This window comes from Ascaphus truei, chromosome 3, assembly GCF_040206685.1.
Source record: "Ascaphus truei isolate aAscTru1 chromosome 3, aAscTru1.hap1, whole genome shotgun sequence".
Taxonomy (NCBI): domain Eukaryota; kingdom Metazoa; phylum Chordata; class Amphibia; order Anura; family Ascaphidae; genus Ascaphus; species Ascaphus truei.
Genome location: NC_134485.1, coordinates 119,255,506 through 119,280,366, shown reverse-complemented (window position 1 = coordinate 119,280,366; position 24,861 = coordinate 119,255,506). Strand labels below are relative to the sequence as shown.

At 46.7% G+C, this 24,861-nt stretch overlaps 1 protein-coding gene across 7 annotated transcripts in view; it reads right to left on the bottom strand.

Moving 5' to 3' along the window:
- Window positions 1–8,923: 8,923 nt before the first annotated feature.
- LOC142489152 (patatin-like phospholipase domain-containing protein 6) overlaps window positions 8,924–24,861 on the bottom strand; it is a 62,085-nt gene continuing 46,147 nt past the window's right edge. For 6 of the 7 annotated variants that reach the window (XM_075589415.1, XM_075589418.1, XM_075589416.1 and 3 more), the window contains 16 exons: window positions 19,717–19,792; window positions 19,337–19,447; window positions 19,143–19,206; window positions 18,339–18,507; window positions 17,387–17,569; window positions 16,975–17,093; window positions 16,479–16,635; window positions 16,066–16,182; window positions 15,754–15,823; window positions 14,472–14,588; window positions 14,037–14,185; window positions 13,580–13,732; window positions 11,719–11,835; window positions 11,401–11,494; window positions 10,816–10,877; window positions 8,924–9,236 (listed from right to left, as the gene is read on the bottom strand). In XM_075589415.1, coding sequence (XP_075445530.1) covers window positions 9,171–9,236; window positions 10,816–10,877; window positions 11,401–11,494; window positions 11,719–11,835; window positions 13,580–13,732; window positions 14,037–14,185; window positions 14,472–14,588; window positions 15,754–15,823; window positions 16,066–16,182; window positions 16,479–16,635; window positions 16,975–17,093; window positions 17,387–17,569; window positions 18,339–18,507; window positions 19,143–19,206; window positions 19,337–19,447; window positions 19,717–19,792 — 1,824 coding nt within the window. In that variant the 3' untranslated portion in view covers window positions 8,924–9,170. The remainder of the gene's footprint in view (window positions 9,237–10,815; window positions 10,878–11,400; window positions 11,495–11,718; window positions 11,836–13,579; window positions 13,733–14,036; window positions 14,186–14,471; window positions 14,589–15,753; window positions 15,824–16,065; window positions 16,183–16,478; window positions 16,636–16,974; window positions 17,094–17,386; window positions 17,570–18,338; window positions 18,508–19,142; window positions 19,207–19,336; window positions 19,448–19,716; window positions 19,793–24,861) is intronic. The other variant, XR_012799808.1, reaches the window with a different exon arrangement.

Below are 24,861 nucleotides of genomic sequence, written 5' to 3'. Positions count from 1 at the left end.
ATTACCATCTCTGCAACGCAGTATCATACCTCTGACTTATGCTATATATGTGTATATAGAACACCATACTACTAGCTCAATAGGTTACCTGAGGTCACTTTGACACCGTGCAAGGCACACCATTATCATACAGAGGAGCAATCAACTTACCTTATAGTTCACTGGTATATAGTTTATTTGTTTATATATCAATCATTCATTACTAGTCACTTTACACAATTTTATCTTGGTGTATGCAGATTCTGCCTAATGTGACCAGTAGTTTGTACATCTACCTGAACACACCCTATAGTATCCTTTTTAATACACAGGTCCACACTTGGATTTCTGTGTTGTCTCGTCAGGTGTGTGTGATCTGGAATTACCAAACACACACAAATATTTGTGATCCTGAACCTATACGGCTGTCAGTACTATGGATCTTCTTACTTGCAGCACGTTGTTTTAACACCCATTATTTTATATGTTGGTATTAATAAAGTTTATGTTTTAATTCATTCACTTATCACCAGAGGGTGAACTTGAGTGCCAATTTGGGTTCTCTCTCTCTATCCTCTAGTCCTGTGTGTGTGTGTGTGTGTACAGCAAGTTAAAGCAGGAAGTTAAATACAGTACAGCAGGTCAAAACATCTCCTTTATTTAAGTTCAGCAGGTCAAAACATGTACAGCACAGTTCAGCACAACAGTATGGTCTTACAGTTCCCGTGATTAAGCCATAAAGTCCACCACATTGTCCATCCATGGCCGATTCCTTGCATGGCGCAAAACGCCATTAATGCAGTCTCGAACGCCTTTCATTACAGGATCTGTAATTGGATAAAGGCGCCGCATTTCAGCCAGAATGGTTTTTCTTAAATTGTCTGGAAGCGCCTTTTTTAGGCGATTTCCTTCGTAGTTCACTTTGAAGGCCCAGTCGCAGTACAACAAGTCGGACACATGGTGCTTAAAAATTAACAAGGCAAACTTGTGGGGTACACAACCACTCATCACCCTATACTTCTCCCTGAGTGCCAGGGCAGATCACGCAGGGTGATGTAGGGCACCGTATCGATGCGAGCGAATGTAGGTCTTCTGGGTGTGGGTGTGCTTGTGGTGGTGGGTGAGGGTAGGTTGTCTGGGAGGAAGCTTTCCTCCTGTCTTGGTCGCCGTGTTGTCTCCTGGCGTGGTCTTGACGCGGTTGTCATGTCCTCCTCAACGGCATACATGTACATTAAATCTTCTGGTGGAGGGGGTGCGCTTGGGGATGGAAGGTGGTCGATGCTCCCATTCATCACATCCATGCCACCCTCCTGGTCCGGCATCGGGGATACAGGGGCATGAACACCGAGCAAATGATGTATCCCCGCTATGTCAGCCTCTATCTTCTCCATCCGTCGATTCATCCGTTGATCCATATTTTGCATCCGTTAATCCATATGTAGCATCCGGTGCTCCATATTTAGCAAGGTCTCCAGAAGCAGATCTATCTTTGTCAGCATAACAGAGTCCCCAAAGATATCCACACTTATCCCATTCAGCATCCGGTCTAACGAGCTGCTTCTTGTGCATAGCGTGTGGACATCTGGATGGATGGGTGCTACGGAGGTTGAGATGGGGGTTCCATGGAGAGAAGCGGCAGCGTCGTCGAAGTAGGGTGGAGGAGAAGCGGCAGCGTCGTCGAAGAGGGATGGAGAAAGTGACCTCTGGATTTCCGGGCGAGAAGCGGCAGAGTCATCTAAGCGCAAAGGAGAAAGTGACCCATGGATTTCAGAGGCACCAGCGGCAGCGGCGTCGAATAGAACTGGCGAAGATGGCCTGTGGGTTTCTGAGAGGTTGGCGGCAGCGTCAAGGACGAGTAGTGGAGAAGACGGGCTGAAGATTTCCGGGACAGCGGCGGCAGAGTCGTCGAAGCGTATGGAAGTGGTCTGCGGGTTCGATGGGTTGGGTACCATTTGTTTTGCGTGTAGTGTACATCACCGTATTTCTTCTTGACATAATAAGGCTGACGTCTATTAAAACCCTTAGCCTTTGGGGTCAGCAGGTTTTCTTTATTGGCCTTAGCCTGTCGCTTTGGCCTTGGCGTGGAAACGGCAAGCGCCTTTCGCTTTTTCTGCATGACAGGCACGGCAGAGGCGAGTGGGTTCCTGCATCCATAGAATCGGGGTTGATCCATGGAAGCAGGTGGCATAATGCAGTATCCGGACAAGGGAAAGTTCAGATAAAGATCATCGAGTGGTGGGCTATGCAGTGTGTAACCTTTTATACATGGCGACGAGGTACAGGTGTTGAAAGTGGGCGTACTCTAATGTGAGTCATTACCGTATAAATATACCATCCATTTTGCGGATTCACTGCACATTGAATACACATCGACTAAACATCGAATATACATTTTTGTGTTTGTATTTCTTTCTACTCGCAGCAATGCCTGTTAAAAAGATTTCCAAGGAGCTCAGCATGCGAATTAAGGAGATGTACACGAGCGGACTCCGAATTGCTGCTATCCAACGCTGGTTAGCTACTTCTGGCATCGTTGTGCCAGCAACCACCGTGAGCTATCATTCACATGGGAAAACCAGAGAACGCAAAAGGGTAACAAGGGTAACAAAAGCGTAAGTATATTTATATAACTTAATTTTTTATTTTATATAAAATATTGTACTGTAGATCTACTGTATCTAATATTTTTGTTATTTCGGTAGATTTATATTACAATAGTATATATTTTTTATATTCATATTTCCATTACAACAGTATATATATTTTTTATATTGCTGCATATTAATAGAACAATATATTGTGTACTGTAGATATACTGTATCTAATATTTTAGTTATTTCGGTATATTTATATTACAACAGTATATATTTTTTTTATATTGCTGCATATTAATAGAACAATATATTGTGTACTGTAGATATACTGTATATAATATTTTAGTTATTTCGGTATATTTATATTACAATAGTATATTTTTTATATTGCTGCATATTAATACTGTAGAACTGTGCTGTAATACTGTAATGCTGTGCTTATGGCCTACTGCACTGTAACTTACCGGATTGTTTTTCTTTACATTGTAGGGAGACAACTCTTCTGGTGGACAAAATAAGTGAGGAGAATGATGAGCAGAGTGCATTAAGGGTCAAATACACTCTGCAGGAAAATCACAATCTGACTGTATCCGAGACCAGCATAAAGAAGATGAGACACAGAATTGGATGGAAATATGGACATGTGAGGTTAGTACTGGACAGTACAGGAGGTAAAAGTGTTGTTTAGGAAACTGTACTGTACCGCTAAAATTATTTATTCCTTGTCATTACAGAGCGTACCCCATGATAAGGGACGTAAACAAAATCAAAAGAGTGGTCCAGGCACAGGCATGGATCAACAGTGGGGAAACTTTCCAGGATTGCATCTTCACGGACGAGTCTACTGTGTCGCTGGAGAGATTTGCCATCTTTGCATTCCACAAAAAAGGTCGCATATCTATGAAGCCGCGGCCAAAACACCCCGTGAAGATGCATGTGTGGGGTGCCATCTCTAGGCGTGGACCAGGATGCATTGTCATCTTTGAAGGTAAAATATATAAAATATAACGTAGCCTTATGCACTGTACTGTACTAGTATGCAGTTTTTTGAGCACTTTTCTTTTCTTGTTATAGGAATCATGAATAAAGCTTTCTTCCAAGACAAAATTGTGCCTGAGATAGTGGAATACATCACACGCGAGTTCCCGGATGGTCACCGCTTCTACCAGGACAACGATCCGAAGCACACCGCGTCAACAGCGCATATCCTTGAGCGCGGTATCAACTGGGTGAAGACGCCAGCGGAGTAAGTGCGGTAACCATGTCTCATATTTTTCCCACTGTTTTTACTGTGTACTGTATCTCTTAAACTAATTGTCCTTTTTTTCCAATGACAGATCGCCAGACTTCAATCCGATCAAAATGGTCTGGCATCAGCTGAAGGACCATATCCAGAAAGTGGTGAAACCCTCCAAAATGGATGAGTTGGCGAAAGGCATACTGAGTTTTTGGAACGATGTACTCACCGTGGAACGCTGCAATAAATATATTGACCATATTGCGACTGTGTTGCCCATTGTGATCGTGCGTAATGGGCAAACATCAGGAAAGTAGTACTGTACTGTAGTATTGTAAGTACAGTATGATACAGGTAAGTATGGCACAGATTTTTTCTTTCCTAATAGTCAGAGTATACAGTAGTTCCAGTATAGACTAGTTTGACAGTACTAACTGCATACACAATGCCATAATGCCATAATAAAGTATGCACCTTCAGTACAGTAACTGCTCATTTTTTTTCTTTCCAGAGAGAGCAGCACCAGCCATCTGGTTACATAGTATTTAACAGTAGTCAGAGTATACAGTAGTTCCAGTATAGACTAGTTTGACAGTACTAACTGCCTACTGTAGTCCAATGTGGAGTAGCTACAGTATACAGTACACCAGCGGTGCGCAAACTGTGGGGCGCGACCCCCAGGGGGGGCGCGACACTGCCGACGGGGGGCGCGGGGTTTACAGAGGCCCCGCGCGCTTCCCGAAGGCACTTAAATTAAGTGCCGGGGGAGCTGCAGGGCCTCTGTAAACCTAACTTACCGTGGCTCCGGCGGCTTCCTCCCTGCGGCGCCATGGCAATGTGGCGTCAAAATGACGCTGCGAGGTCATGTGACGTCACGTTGCTATGGCAACGTGACGTCATTACGCCGGAGCGCGGGTAAGTTGGGGTTGGGGGGGGCGCGGGAGTGAGGGGACAGCCGTTAGGGGGGCGCAGGGAAAAAAGTTTGCGCCCCCCTGCAGTACACAATGCCATAATACAGGACTGTATGCACCTAACTGCTCAATTTTTTTCTTTCCAGAGAAAAGAAGCACCAGCCATCTACAGTAGTACTACACATCACACAATGCCATAATACAGTATGCACATAACTGCACTAATTTTTTGTTTTCTTGTCTTTTCAGGAAAAAAGGATGGACTGGGGGAGAGGGGGGTTTGTGTATAGTCTAATCTGTTTGTACAGTCAAGTGTACAGTATATAAACAGCAGTAATGATGTACACAAAACCTCTCCTCTCTCAATGAACTACTGTACTGTACACAGAATGAGGAAGACGATAAAGACGGAAAAAATTATATTACTATATATATATATATTATAAATTATATATTATTAAATAATATTATTATAAATGTGCATTATTCATGTTTATCCATGTTTTATAAATGTTTTCTAAATGTTTATCCAATTTCAATCTGCCGGAAGAACTTAATAAAGACTGCATTATGTATTATTCATGATTATTTTTATATTTGTATTTTTTGGTTCCTAATAAAATAAATATTTATTTACATTCCTGCTAATCATAATCATTGACAACCCCCCTCCCCCCCAACACCTACAGTACACCAAAGAAAAAGAATGAATGACAAAACAAATGAATCAGTTAATGGTTTCTATAACTCTCAATTCTCACAATGCTGTGCAAATCAGATTTACATTTCAAATTCGAGAAGGGATTTTCTAAAGCGTTACCGTAAACAAAGCCTAAAAGGGTTGGGGGGGGGGGGGGTGTTGGGTGAGTCATGCGCAGTAATCAGCTAGCTCAGAGGATTACATGCAGGCGCAGTGAGGTGATTGACGCTCGGCCAGGGACGGATTAAAAACACAATGACTAGCTTCAGAAAATTAATGACTCTGTGGAGGGGGGGGGGTTTGGCCGAGTCATGCGCAGTAATCAGCTAGCTCCCATCTCAAAGAGGATTACACGCAGGCGCAGTGAGGCTTTTTAGCTCGGCTAGGGACGGATTAAAAACACAATGACTAGCTTCAGAAAGTCTGTGGAGGTGTCTGTCGAAAAGAGTTTCAAAACCTTGAGCGAGCCTTGTGTGTGTGTGTGGGGGAGGGGGCTGCATGAAGGATTACAGTAGCTGTGCAGCAGTTCAAAGAAATTACATACAGTACAGTACAGTAATTTCAAAAGGCAGTTCATCATAATAATTTGATCCCTAAAACCCCCAAAAACAGTACATAAAATGCACACAAATCAACCATGTGCAGGCAAACGTTACAGCACAGATTGAATATCGTAATATCAAGTTTGTTTTTGCAGGCTTGTGAAGAAAATAACAGTTAAAAAATTATAATAATTTCTTTTTTTTTTTGGGCACTCACTCAAGCAAGCAATGGTGGGTGAAGTTACAGGCGCATGCGCAGTAATCAACTACAGTAGCTCCCATCCGAAATAGGATTACACACAGGTGCATAGAGAGGTGATGCTCTGCTGCAGACTGATTAAAAACACAATGGCAAGAGTTTTATATTTTTTTTTTTTGTTCCTGGTAAAATAAATATTTATTAACATTCCTGCTAATATTAATCATTGCCAACCCCCCCTAACACCTACAGTACAGTACACCAAAGAAAAAGAATGAATGACAAAACAACATGAATCAGTAAAAAAAATTTTTTAACTCTCAATTCTCACAATGCTGTGCAAATCAGATTTACATATCAAATTCGAGAAGGGATTTTTCCAAAGCGTTACCATGAACAAAGCCTCAAAGGGTTGGAAGGGGGGGGGGGGGGTTGGGTGAGTCCTGCGCAGTAATCAGCAAGCTCCCATCTCAAAGAGGATTACACGCAGGCGCAGTGAGGTGACGCTCGGCTATGGACGGATTAAGAACACAATGTCAAGCTTCAGAAAATGAATGACTGTGGAGGGGGGTGTTGGGTGAGTTATGCGCAGTAATCAGCTAGCTCCCATCTCAAAGAGGATTACACGCAGGCGCAGTGAGGTGACGCTCGGCTATGGACGGATTAAGAACATAATGTCAAAAGGCATAATTAATATGATCCCTACACCCCCAAATACAGTAAGTAAAAAGCACACAAATCAACCATGTGCAGTCAAACGCACAGGGTCGCAGTCAAAAGCCACAGCACAGATTGAATATCGTAATACAGTATCAAGATGGTTTTTGCAGGCTTGTGGAGAAAATAAAAATAAAAAAATAAGAATAACATTTTTTTTTTTTGGTCACTCACTCAAGCAAGCAGTGGTGGGCGAAGTTACAGGCGCATGCGTAGTAATCACCTGCTGTGAAGCAGGAATGTGATTGAAACCAGACACACGTTCAAAGGAATGGTGTGAGAGAGATGTACTGCATTGTAGAGAAGATAAGAAGTTGAAATACCCTGCAGTGCAGTTAATTATCCTGAGCGAGGGGAGAGCGCTGTACATGCCAAAATGTGACACTGTTACAGTACTGTACACGCCTATGCGTTTCAACAATTTTCAAATGAGACATACACTACCGACACACTTTATTAAAGTGTGGCCGGTTCCGCAAGCCGGGAGATTTCCCGGCTTGCTAGTGGCCGCCCCTCGGCGTGCCGCGCGTCACCGACGCGCGGTCACGCGTCATCGGGAGCCTGCGCCCCCTGCACGCGCGTCCAGGGCTCCCGAGGGAGCCCTGGTGTCCCGCGATGTGGGGGACGGTGGCAGGGGGTTCCGGGGGACCCGGCGGACCCGGCAGCGGGAGGGAGAGCGCCCCAATCGGAGAGCGCTCTTCCGCTGCTTCGGCGCGCGCCCGGCACCCTCCGGCGCGCGCCAGTTTACTGCTGCGGCCGAGAACGGGCAAATGCTCGAATAAACTCGGCCGCAGCAGTACTGTACAGCAGCACAGCACTTCAAATGCATGTATACTTTAAATATGCAAATTTACAATTACTGCGTGCGTACACGCAGACTGTGTACTGACGTAGGTTGAACCGCGAAGGTATTAGACTTCCAAGACAACAGCTCGCAAACGCCCCCCTGAGTTTTTACACGGCATTGCAGTATTGCTGACAGCGAGAATAAAATGCTAATATCACGAGCGCAAATAACGCAATTCACTCCGGACAAAAAAAAAAAAACGCACCTGACCGAGATTATCTGAGAGCCGCGGATCTAGCCGATTTAGACTCAGGTCGGCCGCCACTGTATGCTACAATAGGTTAAGGACTTGGACATTTACTGGGAGAACACTGCAAGCTACATATGTATGAATTCATGTACATTGTTCTCTCGCAGCAAAAATATATATATATACTAGCTTATATACCTGGCGTTGCCTGGGATTTCATGTTTTATATGTTTATAAATATTCGCTTCCCCCCTCTCTCCGCTCCCCCACCCTCTTCGCTTCCCCCCTCTCCCCACACCAATTCCCCTCTCCCCCTTTCCTTCTCTCTCTCCCCCGTTCACATGGATCCGGTCCCCCCCCCCCCCCGATAGGTACAATCCCCCCTGTTCACAGCTCCAGTCCCTCCAGTTCACAGATCCAGTCCCCCCTGAGTCCCTCTCACTCTCTCCCCCGGTGGGCGTGTTGCTGGCGGCTCACTGTTGGGGCGGGAGGGTTGCTCGGCGGCGGGACACTGCAGGGGCGGACGGGAGGGTTGCTTTGCGGCGGCTCACTGCAGGGGCTGGGCGGGGGGTTGCTTGGCGGCGGCGGGTTGTGTGGTGGTGGTTTAGGGGGGGGCGGCTTGGTTGTTGGCAGGTCACTCACTGGAGGGCGTGCAGGTTGGTCAGCGACGACCCGCTGCGGGGGCGGGTTGCGTGGTGGCTCACTCCGATCGCCCCCTTCACAGCTCCGGTCCCCCCCAGAGTCCCCCTCACTCGGCGGGCGGGAGGGTTGCTCGGCGGCTCACTGTTGGGGCAGGCAGGAGGGTTGCTCAGCAGCGAGTCACTGTGGGGGCGGACGGGTGGGAGGGACGTGATGTCACCCCGCCTCGGTGACAGCCAATGAGAGCCAAGGCCCGCCTCGTAGTCAGCCAATGGGAGCGCGCACAAACCCACAGACAAACAGATTTTGAGATATATACACACATACACACACACACACACACACTATATACATAAAAAAATCACAGCTGTATTTGAATATTTAATATTATATTGTCATACAAACCCTGTTATTGAACAAACCAATAAAATATTCCTGAATTTGTATCATGCTCACACAGAGAAAAATAGAGCTTTTTATTTTTACCCCAAGCACCACCGGGTTAATATAAATAATACTCTATTATACAGTGTAATGGGGCGGGGTTAATGAAGCAATACTTTGCAGAGCTCTGAGTGAGCAATAACACAGGATCTACATGCTTGATGTCACAGATCAGCACACTGGGCGTGGTGTCCTAGTCCAAAGCCGCTTTTGTATCTGTGATGTCCTTTCTTCATCCTGATTGAAACAGAATCAGAGGTGACTGATGGTGAGGGGGTAACCTGGCTCACTAATAAAGGTTGTCTGTTTGGTTACCTCTGATCCATGTATTGGGGCTCAGGAGTGTCAGCTCTTGAGCCTAACTGTTGTATATGCATGTTGTAAAATTATGTGACAAAGAATTGATGTGATTTTACCCTTTCAGGAGTGCCAGCAAGCAGAGATTGCTTTGCTATGAGTTTCAGGGAGGAGGGGTTTTGCAGAGAAAGTGTTGTCAGAATGTGCATAGCTAGTCAGGGTCCAGAGATCCTGGACACCCCAAAAATGTACCCAGGTATTAGGTCGGATTCCCGGACACATTGAAACCTCTTAAGCGACTCACCGCTAGGATTCCCTGCTTCAGCACAGACCAGAAAGGTAAATGGGGCATAGGGATGTAAGGTGTCCCTAGGTTAAGGGGGATACCCAGTTCATGCCCAGGTCACCCAGAACCTGTATAGGTGCTCCAACCATACATAAGGTTGAGAGAGGATTTTAAAAGTCCAAGTCTATTTTATAGTGTAAGGGGAATATGGCTAGTAAGAAATAAAGTGCAGCTTTTTATTCTATTTCTCATAGCAGAAGACTTATGGTAGCTTTAAAGTGTATATTTTATTAACAACGTGTTTTAAAGTACACATATGCTTTGTGCACCGTATTATGAGCTGGGACTTTCAAATCCAATGTTCTGATGGACTACTGGGCTACCAAACTTGGTGCCAGTGAGTCTACTCAGACACTGGACATGAAAGCCACAGAGGATGCTTGAGGTGTGAAGACCATTTGGGCAGGAGGGCTAGGCTTATGTACCATGTCCTGGGATGAATGGAAGTCCTCCGGACTACCATTCGCCCCAACAGACATGGAGAAGCCTAACCCAGCAGGTGGCTTCTGAATAGCAAGTGGCTGAGGTGGCAAACTTGCGCATGCCGTTGACTGATTTAGAATCCGTGCTTGCCCGGCTTCACAAGACTGGCATCGATCTGATTGGCTGGTGAGAAAGTTCCCACGCTGGGATTGGCTGGAGTATTTCATGAATGAACTCAGAAATACTATATGAATCCCTCAGCCAAACTGTTCGAGAGATTCTAAGCACCAGAACAGCAGCGGCAAATTTGAAACGACCGCAAGATGCTCTTGGGGAAATAGCAAGAGACCGGCTTCAGAAATTTAAAGTAAAAATATTTTCTAAATATATTTTGGAGTGCCCAGAGGCTAGGAAAGGTTAGCTTTGTAGCCCAGACCCCCAGTCAGTGTATATTTCTTATGTATTTTGTGTTCCACTGTGTGTATGCCTTTTCATGCGAATAAATATACAATTTATTTAACTTATCCTGTTTTGCTCAATGTATGATCCTGGTATAAAGGTGTAAATGCCTGGTCTCCCGTGACATTGACACAGGGAGAACGCATATAAGTCCAATGGAATCTGTTCCGCACACCACAGGGTGAAACAGTGATATAGACTGAAAGGGAACTATGTCCCATGTAAAGTGTGCACCCCTCCCCCCACCCTACAGGGTGACTCAGTGACACAGACAAAAGGGAGCTCGCTTACTGTTTCACAGACTGCATCCCACCCCGATGATGTATCACTGTCTTCGCCCTGTGTCACTTCCTCTGTTGGGAGATAAACATCCATTTCACTTCCCTTCTGGCACCGTTCCTGATGAATGATTGATCCCTCAGGACTGCCACAACCCTACCCACCCAGGGTGGATAGGTTCAGCCCATAACAGATGCTTGGCCCTGCTTGACAATTATTATTTAAACCATGCCTTAAAGGCCTATACTATACCACTAATTTGACATATTCCCCTCCCAAGAGAAATTATTTGGCTACACCCCCAAGATTGACAATAATAATCTTGACCTTCCTTAATCTTTGAGAACTGCTTTCCCCTGTCCATGAGGATCTTTCAGTCCCACTAATCAAGAGAAAAATCTCCACCCATGAGTATCACCAAGGCCACTTACTTGAGGTCTGACAAAACCCTGCCACAAAGTGTTGTGTTCCTCTCAAGAACATAGTCTGCCACAAAGGATTACTTGGCAGAGTCCAGAACGTGTATATAAACTCCATCACCGAGGATAGCTTGGCCCAGCCTCCTGTGAGCCTTTTTTGCCCCGGTTTGGCACTCACCTTCCTGGATCTCTAGGTGGGAGGGTTGGCTAGCCACAGGTTCGATGCGTGAGATGATTTCTGCAAGGTCGGTGAAGCCATGTGCTGCTCTGGCCTGTGCAAGAAGTGGAGCTGAGATGTGATGTCACTGTGTGTGCTTGTGAGATCATGCAGTGATTGAATAACATCTAGCTGTGATGGCATGCATTACTGCAGTAATTTCTAGCTGTGATATCACACAGCGATGTAATAATTTTCAGCTTTGTCATGCAGTGAGGTAGTAATGTCTAGTGATGTCAAACAATTATGGCAAGATGTAAGTGATGATGTCACACGCACTGCTCCTGTATGCTGCTGGTAATCCTCTGGAGCACTATGGTCCTGTAGCATCTTCTCAATGACATCACCGCGGCCCCACTCAGTGAATATCAGCTTCCCATACTCGTAGCCCACAGCCTAAAGAGGAGGCACAAGAAGTGATGTCAAAGAGTGGCAGAAAGTACCATTTGGGTGTGAAAGCAGCAGGCAAGGGATACTTGTAAGAATGAGCTTGAATCACAATCCAACAGAACGGGAGGTTATAGTAAAAAGGGAGTGTCACGGGAGACCAGAACTTTTAACACTGAAACCACCGGGATCACTATCACCAGACAGGACACCATAGTTGAATAACCAAAAGTTTATTTTGGCAAGCCTGCAAACACACAAAGCACACAATCACAATGTAACACTCACCAACTGGGGGCCTGCGGGGAAAGAATCTAGCCTCAACTAGGTGCCGGGGCCTGCTTCAGTAGGCTTGCCCTGAACCGCTTCTTGTCCCGCTTCTTAGTGCTATTTGTCCAATAGCATTTTCGGAAAACCAGCCAGTCGTGTCTCTGATCGACTCCAAAACTCATCTGGTGCTCTGATTGGCCGCGCTCCTTACATAGCCCTTGGTCTCCTATACTTTTCATGGAGCAGAGGCTGCCAACCAATCAGAGCCCAGATCGTGTCAGTGCAGCCAATCGGAGGACGGGGGCTCGTCTGGCTGCACCAATCAGAGGAGGGGGGCGGCTTAGCCACTTTGGACTGGCCAATCAGAATCGTGCCTACGGGACCAAGACCCGGAAACAGTTCCCTTGGCCAGCCCCATACCTCCCGCTGGGTAGGCGCCTCAGCGTCTCAGAGGCACAAAAGCTCTGCCTCGCTGAGAGCCTGTCCCCCGGACCTCATAATCAGCCCTTCCCCGTTCACCATTTGTCCAGGCACTTAGCCGCTCCCAGCCTTTGTCACGACCCAGAATTTCTCTGCAGACAGCCCAGCTAAGTGAATTACTGGGACTGTATACAGAGAAATGCTGACAACATAAAGGACAATGCTGAATTGCTACACTGTATGTGGAAATACATTGTAACATAGGGAATAAAGTGCTTTTTATTCTACAGTCCCCTTTCCCCAATTCATACAGTATTCCCCCTTCCAGAAAACACACAGTGATTAGCTCTTTTCTGGAAGGGGTTACACAAAACATGACATACACCGGCCAACATGAGCATCACAGAGGCGGCCATTACACACGGTATTGGGGCGGGCAGCCAGCCGGGCTTCACCTTTATTATGTGAGGCTGGCTACCCCTAGTGTGGCAATGATAGTAAGTGATCTGGTGGTATAGCAGGAAACAAGCTTATAGAAGACAGGAAGTGAAAGCACACAATCAGAAACTGAAATTATGCTAAGCAGGAAGTTACAGCGCACTGCATCAAGAAGTAGGCTTATGGTAGCCAGAAAGTATTGTTACTGTGCAGCCAAAAATTAGATTATGTTGGGCATGGAGTAGTGTTGCATCATAGCAGGAAGTGAGGTTATGATAAGCAAGAAGTGAAGTCAGTGAGCGGCATGGAGTAACATAACAATACAAAAGGGAGTTAACACAAAGAGGCAGGAAGTAACATTCTGGAAAACAGGTTATGGTAAATAAAAAAAGTGGATGTGCCATTGCAGAAAGTGAGTTTAGAGTAGCCAAAAGTACATTACTCTAAGCCCACAGGAAGTAAGCTTGCAGTAGAAATGACATGTGCAAGAAGTGAGCTCAGAGGAGGCAGGAAGTGATGTCACATCACATGAGGAAGTGATGTCACATCACATGAGGAGGTGATATTAAAGAACAACAGGAAGTGATGTCACGCTAAGTGGGGAAGGAAGTGAACTCTGACTCACGTGGATTTCCTGGAAGCGGTGAAAGTCGGTGGTGCTGAAGCGCTGGACAGGAGGGCTCAGATACTCACAATAACCACTGAGCTTTACAGACTGCAGTTGACGGACACAGGAAACATAGGACAAGCGGGATTGCAGCTCTGCCATGTCAGGGACCTGAGGAGAGGAGACCGCAGGACTATAAACTAACGCACACAGGACAGGAGGAACTTAAGAAAAGTGGATTGCTAGGAATCTACACTGACATAAACAGGACAGTGGGGACGAAGGAGAATGCTAGGACTCAATACTGAGATGCATAGGTACTATACACTGAAACACGTATGGCCAGGAGGGGCATGGGGAGAGGATACCGCTAGGACTCTACATTGAAACATATAGGATACAGATAGAACCTGCTACCTCTAATACTGGACCGGAATACGAGGATAACGAGTCCGACACTTCCAGGGCTAGTTACCTTGACCTTTACCCCCCAGGGATTCAGACGCATCCATAGTAACCACCAGCCGGACAGACTGTCCCCGTAGTTCCACGTGTCCCACTGATCCTGATGTCCTACGTCAACCGCAAGGACAGTGCGGGCACCGAGGGAGCGGGCAACATCAGCTGGGATGGGCAAGGAGAAGGGACAGAGTCATAGCCAGAGAGGATGGTAAAAAAAAGAGAGTTGAGAGAGATGGGGAGAAAGAAAGGGACGGGGGAGAAAGTAGAGAAAGGGAGAGGAAGAGATGGTGGGGAAGGGAGAAGGTTAAGAGCGGGAGGTCAGAAAAGGAAGAAAAAAAGTCAGATTCAGACAGATGAGAGGGAGGAGCAAATGAAAAGGGGGGTAGTCAGGTAGAGATCAGGGCCCAGACTCATGCAGACTCCTCCATTTGTTTAACCGCACACTTACCTGGCAAGTTATTGACATAGCAGCCGTCCAATAGGAGGTGAGAGTCCCGGGGGTCACAAAGCGGGGGCAGGTAGGGGGTAAAGGAAGCGCTGGCACGCACATAACGCCAGAGACAGCCTACGGGAGCACAGCTATCGGTCAGTGTGACACACAGCTCTCTATCACTATAATACACAGCTTTCTGTCACTATGACAGAAACATAGTCTAGGCCAGCAAAGGGGGGGAGTGGGGGGGGGCAGCCGGGAGAAATGTCCCAGGTCCAACAGTTCTGGGGGGCATGGCTGGCCAATACAGAAAGTTGGCCTAACTTCCTTAAAGTGAGCCCGATTCCTTCCAGCTCCCTCCTTCTTGCTCCCACAGCAAACCCACACATATCCCCCACCCCACGGGTCCATATCCCGCCATCCTATCAGGGCCAAATCCCCTTAAGCACATATACTGTATACTGTAACCTCCCCATCCCCAGGGCCCTACCCATGCTCCTTTCATTTGTCCTAAGCCCAAATATTTCAGTAGGAGGCCCTGAACATGTCAGTGTGACACACTCAGTTATCGGTCACTGTGATACACACACACTTCCACAGTATTATGTTCAAAGTTCTTGTAAAGGAGATTCCCTGTAGGGTGTGAACCTTGTGTTCACTAAAAGGTTTCAAAACATGCATCAAATTCCTCTTTATTATTTACATTCAATATTAGCAAATGTTAAAAACAGCAGGTGAGAAAAGAGATTAGTGTAGCATCCATACCAGTGCACAAGACCTAAAGGCAACGTAGATTATTAGTTCTCAGAATACATCAAAAATTACTTCATGTACATCTAGATATCAAAATAATATTGCATGCGTGCTCAAAAGTGCAGCTTGTAGGCAATTGTTTGTCTTTTAAATAATTATTTTTTACATATTTTGTACTATTACTGTAAATTGAACCAGTTATTTAGTTATTATTTGTCTGTGTTTAGTGGCTGAAGAGGCTTTCTGGTCTGGTGTGTAGTGGTGCCATGTGTGTCAGTGTTGCACTATGATTGTTCTTTGTGTTTGTTTTTATGTGCTGTGAGACATCATTCAAAATCTATCCCGGACACTGACTAGATATTGAGGACTGGACTTTTATTTGGTCAGGATTCACCAGGGTGACTTATGGGTTTTACATTATTTTAGGCGCCGGATATGTTTTTTCCTTTTACTTTGTAAATATATAAAACATGCTTTGGATGGAATGTTCCACTAGGACCAGTTATGGCTTGAAACTGTAAAAAAAAAAGTGCAGATCTCTCACCTTCTCTGTGGACTCGCATTGTAGAAGAACTGATATCAGTTGTGACACAGAAATATGGCAGCCACAGGTCCTGCAGGTAAAGAAAAGGAGTGAAATAGAGATGTGGTGGGGGAGGGAGTGAGATAGAAAGGGAGGGGGGGAGAGAGAAAGAGGAAGAGACAGGAAGGGAGACAGAGAAATGAAGAGTGAGGAAGAGAGGAGGGTTAGGGTAAGAGAGTGAAAAAATTAGAGGGGTGAGTGTGGGGGTGCAGGGTTTAGAAAAGGAGGAGTTCAAATCCTCTGCCACCTTGTCCCGGCTTCTTCAGACTTTACCTGTATCTGCCGTTCCCCGAAGACACTGCGCAGGCTGAAGTTAAAGGCGGAGCCTGAGAACAGCGAGGTAATGGGATAGGTGAGATCCAGGGCTGTGCGGGGGAGGGAGGTCATCATCTGAGGGGAGAAAGCGAAAAGGAGAGAGGAGAGATAGGGGAGGGGGAGAGACATTGAGACAGAAGGAAGGAGAGAAGTGAGATCCAGAGCAGACGAGGGAGGTCATCAATTGAGGGAGAAAGAGGGAGAGGCAGAAAGAGAGAAAGGAAGAAGAGAAGGAGAGAGGTGTCTCAGTCTTGGTGCACAGCGGGAAAACGCATGTACAGGTCTCAGCATCTCCAAGTCGACCGTCTGCAGCTAATCAGATGGCCACATCCACCAGGCTCAGGATTTAAATGCATAGCAGTAATACTCACCTGTGACCAATTACTCGCCCTCAGTTTGGTGCGGCTGGCACTGCGTTCCTCTGCGTATATCCCTCCTACCAATGCTCCCATGGAGGTTCCCCCCACCATGTCCACGGGAATGCCCGCCTCCTCCAGTGACTTTATCACCCCTATGTGTGCAAAGCCCCTGCAAAGAGAGAAGGGGGGGGGGTCTAATGAAGGTGATGTTCTGATAAAGTGGAGAGTGTTCTTATAAAGAGCGGGTTTTCTAATATAGAGGGGAATGTTGTTATGAAGAAAGGTGTGGTCTTATAAAGAGGGTGTTCTCGTAAAGAGGAGAGGGTTCTCATGAAGAGGATGTGTTTTCATAAAGAGGTATTGCTTTTATGAAGAAATTAGTGTTCTTATCAAAAGGGGAGTGTTCTTATAAAGAGTTTGTGTTCTTATAAAGATCTAGTGTTCTTAAGAAGAGGGGGTGTTCTTATAGAGAGAATGTTCTTAAAAATGAGGAGTTCTGCTTTCTCACCTGGCTCCGCCCCCTCCCAGTACCAGGGCGATGGTGTTCCCAGTGAGAGCGCGGGCGAGACGTGAGAAGTCACTGTGACGGTCTGCACTCTTTGGTAGCACACTAATGTACAGCTCACGCTATGAGAAAGTAGAGAAAGGGGGGAGTGAAAGAGAGAATGGGATAGAAGGTGGGAAGTGGGAGAGAGGGTGAAGAGGAAAGAAAGGGTGAGAAGGGGAGGGAAAGTGAGGAGGAAAGGGAGGAAGACAAATAGGATGGGGCGAGAAAGAGAATGGCAAAGGAGGGGAAAAGAGAGATAGAAGGCAAAAGGAGAAAGGGAAAGAGCAGACTGACTCATTTGTCTTCTACCTCTATCTCCCCGTGTGTCCCTTTTGTCTCTCCACCTTTCTCCCTGTGCTCTGGGTGTAGTTACCACTCTGTGTGGGGTTCTCCGTGTGAACACTCTCCGTGGCCCACGAATATGGAAGTGTCCTGACACCCAGGTCCTCAAACTAAGCCAATCCACTGTGCCAGACGGAGGGGGTCCACTTTCACGATGCAGGAGGACCAGCTGTTTGAGGGCTCGAACAGGTGAGCGCTCCAGGAACTGTTCAAGCTGGGGCAGGGGGTGAAAGATCACACGGGTGGAGGGGACAAATACTCCCTTGCCATCCTTACAAAGGGTCTGCTGCTCAGAAGGCTTATTAAACCTTTGTTCATGGAACCTCTGCCTTTGAGGAACCACTTAGATTCAAATGTACTGCTCCGCCCCAAAGACGACCCATAATCAACAAACATCTCCTATTCATCCCACCCTGTTCTACTCCTACATAACTGTTCCTATCCAAGCACCCACAACTCCATCCCTGAGGAATCTCTTCTCTTTTCTACCCATTTGCTCTCCCCCAAAGAGCCATTCGCCTACATTTCCTAAAACTCCAATCCCCAAGGTATTTCTCTCAGTCCCTCCCTTCTAAGGATCCGCCCCCTGTAAACTTTTCCCAGCCCCACTCCATAATTCTCTACCCCTGCGGATCTTCTCTTAGTTTCTTCCTTCTCTGGCTCCACCCCAGAAGAATGTTTCACTCCCTCCCTCCTAACACTATGCCCTTGAGAAACTTCTCTCAGCCCCACCCCAGTGCCTCCTCCCCTCTCAGTCTCTCCTTTAAAAGACTCCACCTTGAAGTTATTCTCTGAGCCCCTACGTTCTCAGGTCACACCCTAGAGGAAACTTCTTTACACCACCTTTATTAACACTCAACCCAAGGATATTCTTCACCCCTATCTAATTAATCCCCACCCCTAAGAAACTTCTTTCAACCCCATCTAAGGAACTTCTCTGATCCTTTCCCTTTTCAGTCCCCGACCCCCAAGTTCCCCCTCACCTCCCCCAGTGCTGGCCCGCCTTCCCCCAGCGCCACAACCAGGATGCAGTCTGCCTGGCGGATGGAGCGTACAGTCCAGGGTGTGAGGTAGGGTTCGGTCTGGTACAGGACGATGCGATGGAGATCTTCCTGATGAGCCAACCAGCTGGACAACTGACACTCGTGTGTGCTGTGGAGATTAGGATGGGGGGTGGCATTTATGTGGAGGCCATAGGCGTCACCAAAGCAAGAGTGAGCAAGAGTGCCGCCATCTTGAAAACAATGGCAATGGCTTTAATATGGCAGAACCAGCCTCACACACATACTGCTAAACCCTCCATACAGCACATGCAGCAGCAGTGCCAGCCTTGCCCTCACATACACTGCAACACCCTCCATGTGCACACAGCACAGGTTTAGTGTGAGCAATGGCAGTGCCAGCTTCCCTCTTATACACACACAAATCATGTATAAATAGCACAGGGACGGTGCAGGCAGTATTAGTGCCAATCTCCTTCTCACATACACTGTACTACAACCCTCCATGTATACATAGAACAGGTACAGGGCGCACAGCAGAAGTGCCATCCAACCCCTCACCCACACAGACACACTCCTACACCCTCCATGTATACACAGCATAGGTACAGAGCAGGTAGCAGCACTGGCCTCCACCTCACATAACCAGTACTGCATCCTCCATGTATAGCCAGTACATGTACAGCATAAGTAGCAGCAGTGCTGCCTCCCCCTTACACACAGTACTACACAATGACATGTATTCACAGCATGGACAGAGATAGTTCTAGTCTCTCCCTTACACACCTGTCCAATGCGGAGGCTCCAAGTCGGGCTCTGATGACGTCGCTTGTAAGAATCAGTGTTGGGCCTGAAAAATGCAGTGTTGCTCAGTTAACCCCTTCCCTGCCCGCACCCTGCAGAGCATTGCTCCCTTAACCTTATTTGCCAGATACCAACAAAGAGTCACTCCACTGCCAAAAACCTGCAGAGTGTCTTACCTATGGCATCCAGAGCGTGTTTGAGCTCCAGGGTAAACGCAGTGAGAGGAACATCATTACTGACAGGTAACACACAGACTGTGGAAAGATTACTGACAGCATTACCAATATCTGAGAAAGGGAGAGAAAGAGAAAGAGGGACAGATAGAGAAAGAGGGTCAGTAAATGTAAACTTCTAGAGGTAATAGGCTCTGTAACCCCCTGTCCAGTCCTAGATGTGTCATGCTGTGCATCACTGCCCATATCTAGAGGTACCAGACCTGAATCCACTTGTCCATTGCTAGAAGTCCTGTCTCTACATTCCGGTCTAGTCAGAGAGGTGCTGGTCTTTTTAGGTACCAGATTCTATACCTCCCCCCTCCAGTGCTGGAGGTACTCACCTGGGTAATTTCCCTGCTTTTGCTGAAGCCTCCCCAGGATTTTCTGGCTTAAAATGTGAATCAATCTTGTTACCACCTGAATGGGGCATAAGGGAGATAGGTAAAAACTAAAAAAATAAATAACCTGTCTACTAACTAGATAACTAATCCATCAATTAACCAGAAAACTAGCCCATTCAACTAAACAACAAACTAACCAACCATCTAACAATCAAATTAATCAATTCGCTAATTTACCATCAAGACAACAAAACCAACTGTCACGGGAGACCAGTAATTTTAACATCTTTTACTACCAAGAATCACAAACACCAGACAGGACACAATAATGAATAAAACCGAGTTTATTCTGGTGAACCAGCAAACACAAAATACACAATACACAATATACACTCACCAACTGGGAGTCTGGGGGGAAGTCTCTAGCCTCAACTAGGTGCAGGACGCCTGCTTCAGGTAGGCTTAGGCCTCATCCATAGTGCAAGATATGGAGCGAGCAACATAGTTCGCGCTACAAACAAACATATGTATTCCAAAGTGCATGGCCATGGCAAGCTTGCACGTGCACGTGAGATACAAGCATACCAAAAGCAGAGGAGAGAAACTTGCTTGTTATTGCAGCGAGACAACATGGTAATGTGAGCAACTAACAGCCAATGAAAATGTAGTAAGCTATTCTGCTTGGATACTGTTCAAATGACTTTTTGTCAGTTGAGTTGTGCTTGCTGTGAGAATATGGACAACTCAACTATTGAAAATTTGATTTCTGAGATTTACAAACGTGAACCTTTAATTCATACCATGACAGAAATATCAATGTATTGTCCATTATTTGAATATAATTGTTTAAAAAAAAATTTGTGTAGCATACAATGCTTATTTCAATGCATCACATTTCATGATTTGCTAAAGGCACATTCTCATGCATGACAGTGTATATATATTTCTGCAAACTCCTTCTGTTATTGCATGGCATTATGCATTTTATTATTTGCTAAAGGCGTATTCTCATGCATGACACTTCCTTGACACGCCCACCCACGTCATGACCGCGCCCAACTCCTCGCTCGCTTTCCAAAAACCTACAGTCCACACATTGCCGGAGAGGACAGCTTGCGCGATGTAGCGCTCCCGCTCACTTTCAGTATGGACAAAGCCTTACCCTGTCCGCTTCTTGTCCCAGGCTTCTCAGTGCTTCTCTCAGTGCTAACCAGCCCAAAGCACTTTTGCATCTCCCGCTCAACTGTGCCTCTGAGCAGCTCCACACTCTGTCTCCGCTGGTCGGGCTTCTCCGGCGCTCCTCTGAGCACAATGCTTGTGTAGCTTTTACAAAAAGCACTTTTGAGAAGTCCACCAGCGTGTCTCCAATCGTCTCCACACCTAGTCTGGTTCTCTGTCCCGGCCACGCTCCTTAGATAGCCCCTGCTGGCTGTGCTCAACATGGAGCAAAAAGCGTCCGCCAATCCCAGCGCAGATCGTGACCGGGCAGCCAATCACAGGCGCGGGTTCGATGGGGGCTTGCCTGGCTGCACCAATGGGAGGAAGGGATCAGCATAGGTGCCCAGGACAGCCCCTGGGTGACAGAGAGGCTGAGTAGTGGAAGATTTGAAAGCTACCTATGGGAATTGTGCTGTGGGACTCGGTCCCAGCAACGGCTTCACCCGGCCAGCCCCAAATCGTTCGCTAGGATGGCACCTGCAGGTCTGCGGGGAACAAAGTGTCTCCCTGCTGAAAGCCCGTCCCCAGACTGGATAGCCAGCCCTTTTCTGCCCACCATTTGCCACGAACCGATATTCCCTTGCAAACAGCACAGGTAATTTAATTACTGTGTCCGCCTGCAAGGAAATCATTTCACATAACTTTTACACATGCTGGCTGCCTTTTCTAACAGCATGGGGAACAGGCTACACTTAAACATGGGGAATACATTTTACAGGGATTAAAGTGTGTTTCTATCCATATACATTCATTACATTCCCTGTTCCCAAGTTATACAGTTTTCCCCTTCCAGACATTAAACAGTGATTAAGCTCTTTTCTGGAAGGGGTTACACAACCAAATCATACATTGGCCAAAATAAGCCTCGCAGAGGTGGTCATGACACACGGTATTGGGGTAGCCATCCGGGCTTCACCTTTATTATGGGTGGCTGGATACCCCTACCATCACACCAACTACCTAACTAACCAACAAACCGATTACCAGTTAGTTGGTTACTTGTTGCTGGTGGTAGTTATCTGATTACCTGGGTGTAATAGTAGTTAACTGGTTAAATGTGGTTGCTGGTAGTTGGCTTATAGCGTTTGGGTGGTATTCAACTGTTTACCTGTGGGTAGTGGTATTTAGATGGTTACTGTCACAGAAGACCAGGACTCTTTCACGGGATCAAGCTACCACTTCTGTAGTAAGTCCAGAGTATCCAGGCAGCCCTGGAAGCAAGTTGGAGCAAGGCATGTTAAAATCTCCTGCTCTGCATACAAGCAGCCTCGACTTCAGGTGTCTCTTGCACGTTCCTCAGAGCCCATGAGGCTCGGAGCTGGGCAGGGGGTTTTGCACTCAGGGGGGGTAGCCTTTTGCTCAGATTCTTGCAGGCTTACCTCCCTGGTTGTAGCGGGAACATCTGGTGGGGTGAGCTTCACAGTCCTGGCAGCGGTGGGGGCCTTGTAGCCGCAGACAAAGTTGCCAAAATCGCAAACCCAGCAAAATGTCAACATCCAGACCGGGCAGCCCTTCCAGCTCGTGAATCTTTCGACCGGCTCCTTTATGAAGAGGTCCAATAGTGACTTAAAAGTGCTCACTTACCATCTGATCCCCCATCTCTTGGCATGTTGGGTGAACAAGGATACAAAATCCAGATACGAATCCTGGGGTCCTTTGTCCGATTCCCTGAACTGGAGCTGGTACGTTTCTGGGATGATTTTGTATCAGGTTGGTAGTGCCTCCTTCACTGCCGGATAGTCTCCTTCCCGCTTAGCTGAGGGGATAGGTATCGGACCAAGTCAGCCTTGGGCAGGTTATGCCAGAAGCGCTGGTGCTCCAAGGACCGCATGGACCCATTGATGGTGTTCTTCTCCTCATCGAATCAGGAAGTGAGGTACCTGAGGCAGGGGTGCAGGCTTGTCCGAGAGCCCTGGCTGCTGGCGCGGGACTGGGATGGGGTTGGTCGTGCCGATCTGACCCAAAGTGCCTCTAGCATGACCACCTTCATCTTTGAAGTGGTATCTAGAACCAATGCCGCTAAAACTCCCACAATCTCAGAGGCCAGGGTAGGGAGACCACCGGGGGTCAGGGATCCTTCCAGCTGCTTGTTTCCTCTGTGGTCAGGGGCCAGGCTTCAGCCAGGTTGGGACATGGATCAGCAGGAGCCGAGCACGGCTGGGCTTCATACCCGACCAGGTGTTGTATCAGGTCCTTTTTGTTGCAGCCCTCTGATGGGAGTCCATACCCTTTGTAGCGAAGCAGGATGAATTCTTTGCTCCCTGACTTGTAACTGGACACCATTGTCCATATCAGGCAGTCTGTGATGTTACTGAGGTAGTGGATAAGCTCTGAGGGTGACCGGAGTGTCTGTGAAACCCTGCCCTTCGGTTTCGAGGGTCGAGAACCTATTCAGTCCGAACTACCTCTGAGTAGTTCAGCCCTGAACCTGACAATCCCGCCGCTGCCACCAGAAAAGTCGGTCACAGGAGACCAAGACACTTTCATGGAATCAAGCACCAGACAGGACACAAGAGATCAAATAAACGGGTGTTTATTTCGGTCAGAGCCAACAGCGCAGCACAAAATCATAACAGAGCTTACACTCACAAACCAGCACAATACCGAGGAAATCCTAATCAGTTAGTTGTCCGGCGCCACCACCACAATGACTTTCCCGGAGTAGCTTCCACTTCTATAGTAAGTCTAGAGTATGCAGGCAGCCAGGGATGCAAGTTTGAGCAAGGCAAGTTCAAATCTCTCGCTCGGCGTCCAATCCATAGTGTATCTGTACACCAGCCAGGAAGAGTTCTGTGGAACCGAGATCGTCGCCCCTTTTCTACATTCCTGTCTCCATAGGAAATCATGTAAAATGGATGGCGACCAATAAGAGCGTGGATGCTGCATATGGGACTAATCACAGCACGGATGATATGTTGGCCAATCGCAGAGGGAGCTATATAGGCCAATAACTCACCCTAAAACCTCAGGATCCAGTTTAAGCTGGATATTTTCTGTGAAGGTGGATGCCTTAGAGTCTGATCTGAACAATGACCCTGCCCTCTGAGTCACAGATCCCCAGTACTGAGTACATACCCTTCCCCCTCCAGTCCACAATTGCCATTTCTCCAGAAATGTGGGGTGAACAAAGTTTTTCTCAACCCTGCTGTGACGGTAACTTTGTGACAGGCTATTAATAATACACACCAAAAATATACCTGGGTTGAACTGAACGAGGCTTAGATATGATAAAATATCATTTATTCCTTGAAAAAGGTGAACACACGAGATTATACAAATAACAGACAAAATATGCACTTACTTAAAGTTGGAATTATGAAATAATCACGAATCTTGATTAGCAGTTCATACAGCGATCTCAGAATGACACAAAGACACGAAAGACAATAGCCATAGGCTGAGCCTGGTTCTTATACAATTATTTCCCATTGAACACAACCTAAACCCAGCCCCTCACATAAATCAGTGGTGAGGTTGACAGTTTTCCCCAGAGTAAAACTCTTCCCACCCAAGGACGTTTAAAAACTGCTTTTCCTATCTAAATAACTTCATAACTTCAGTTCAGTAGTACTTACTGGCACGCGAGACATATTAATACATTCCGGCACGCATGAAACTCCCAATGAGACTAAATATTACTGTGTAAGACTAAAATTAAGAGAGATATTAATATCTGTCTCTTAGGACCTGCTAAACATCATGTGTCTGTAATCGTTATTTGTGGCTCGGTCCCCCGGTTACACATATGTAATTTTTAGCCTGTTCAGCGAGGACATCTCATGGTATTCTTATATTTAATAAGGTCATGGTATTCTTATATTTAATAAGGTCACTCATTCTGATATCTCCTTGGGTAACCGCACCCCTGGCCCCCATAACCCCTGGTCAATAAATCCTTTGAAGCAGGGACTCGTGTGTAGAGAACAT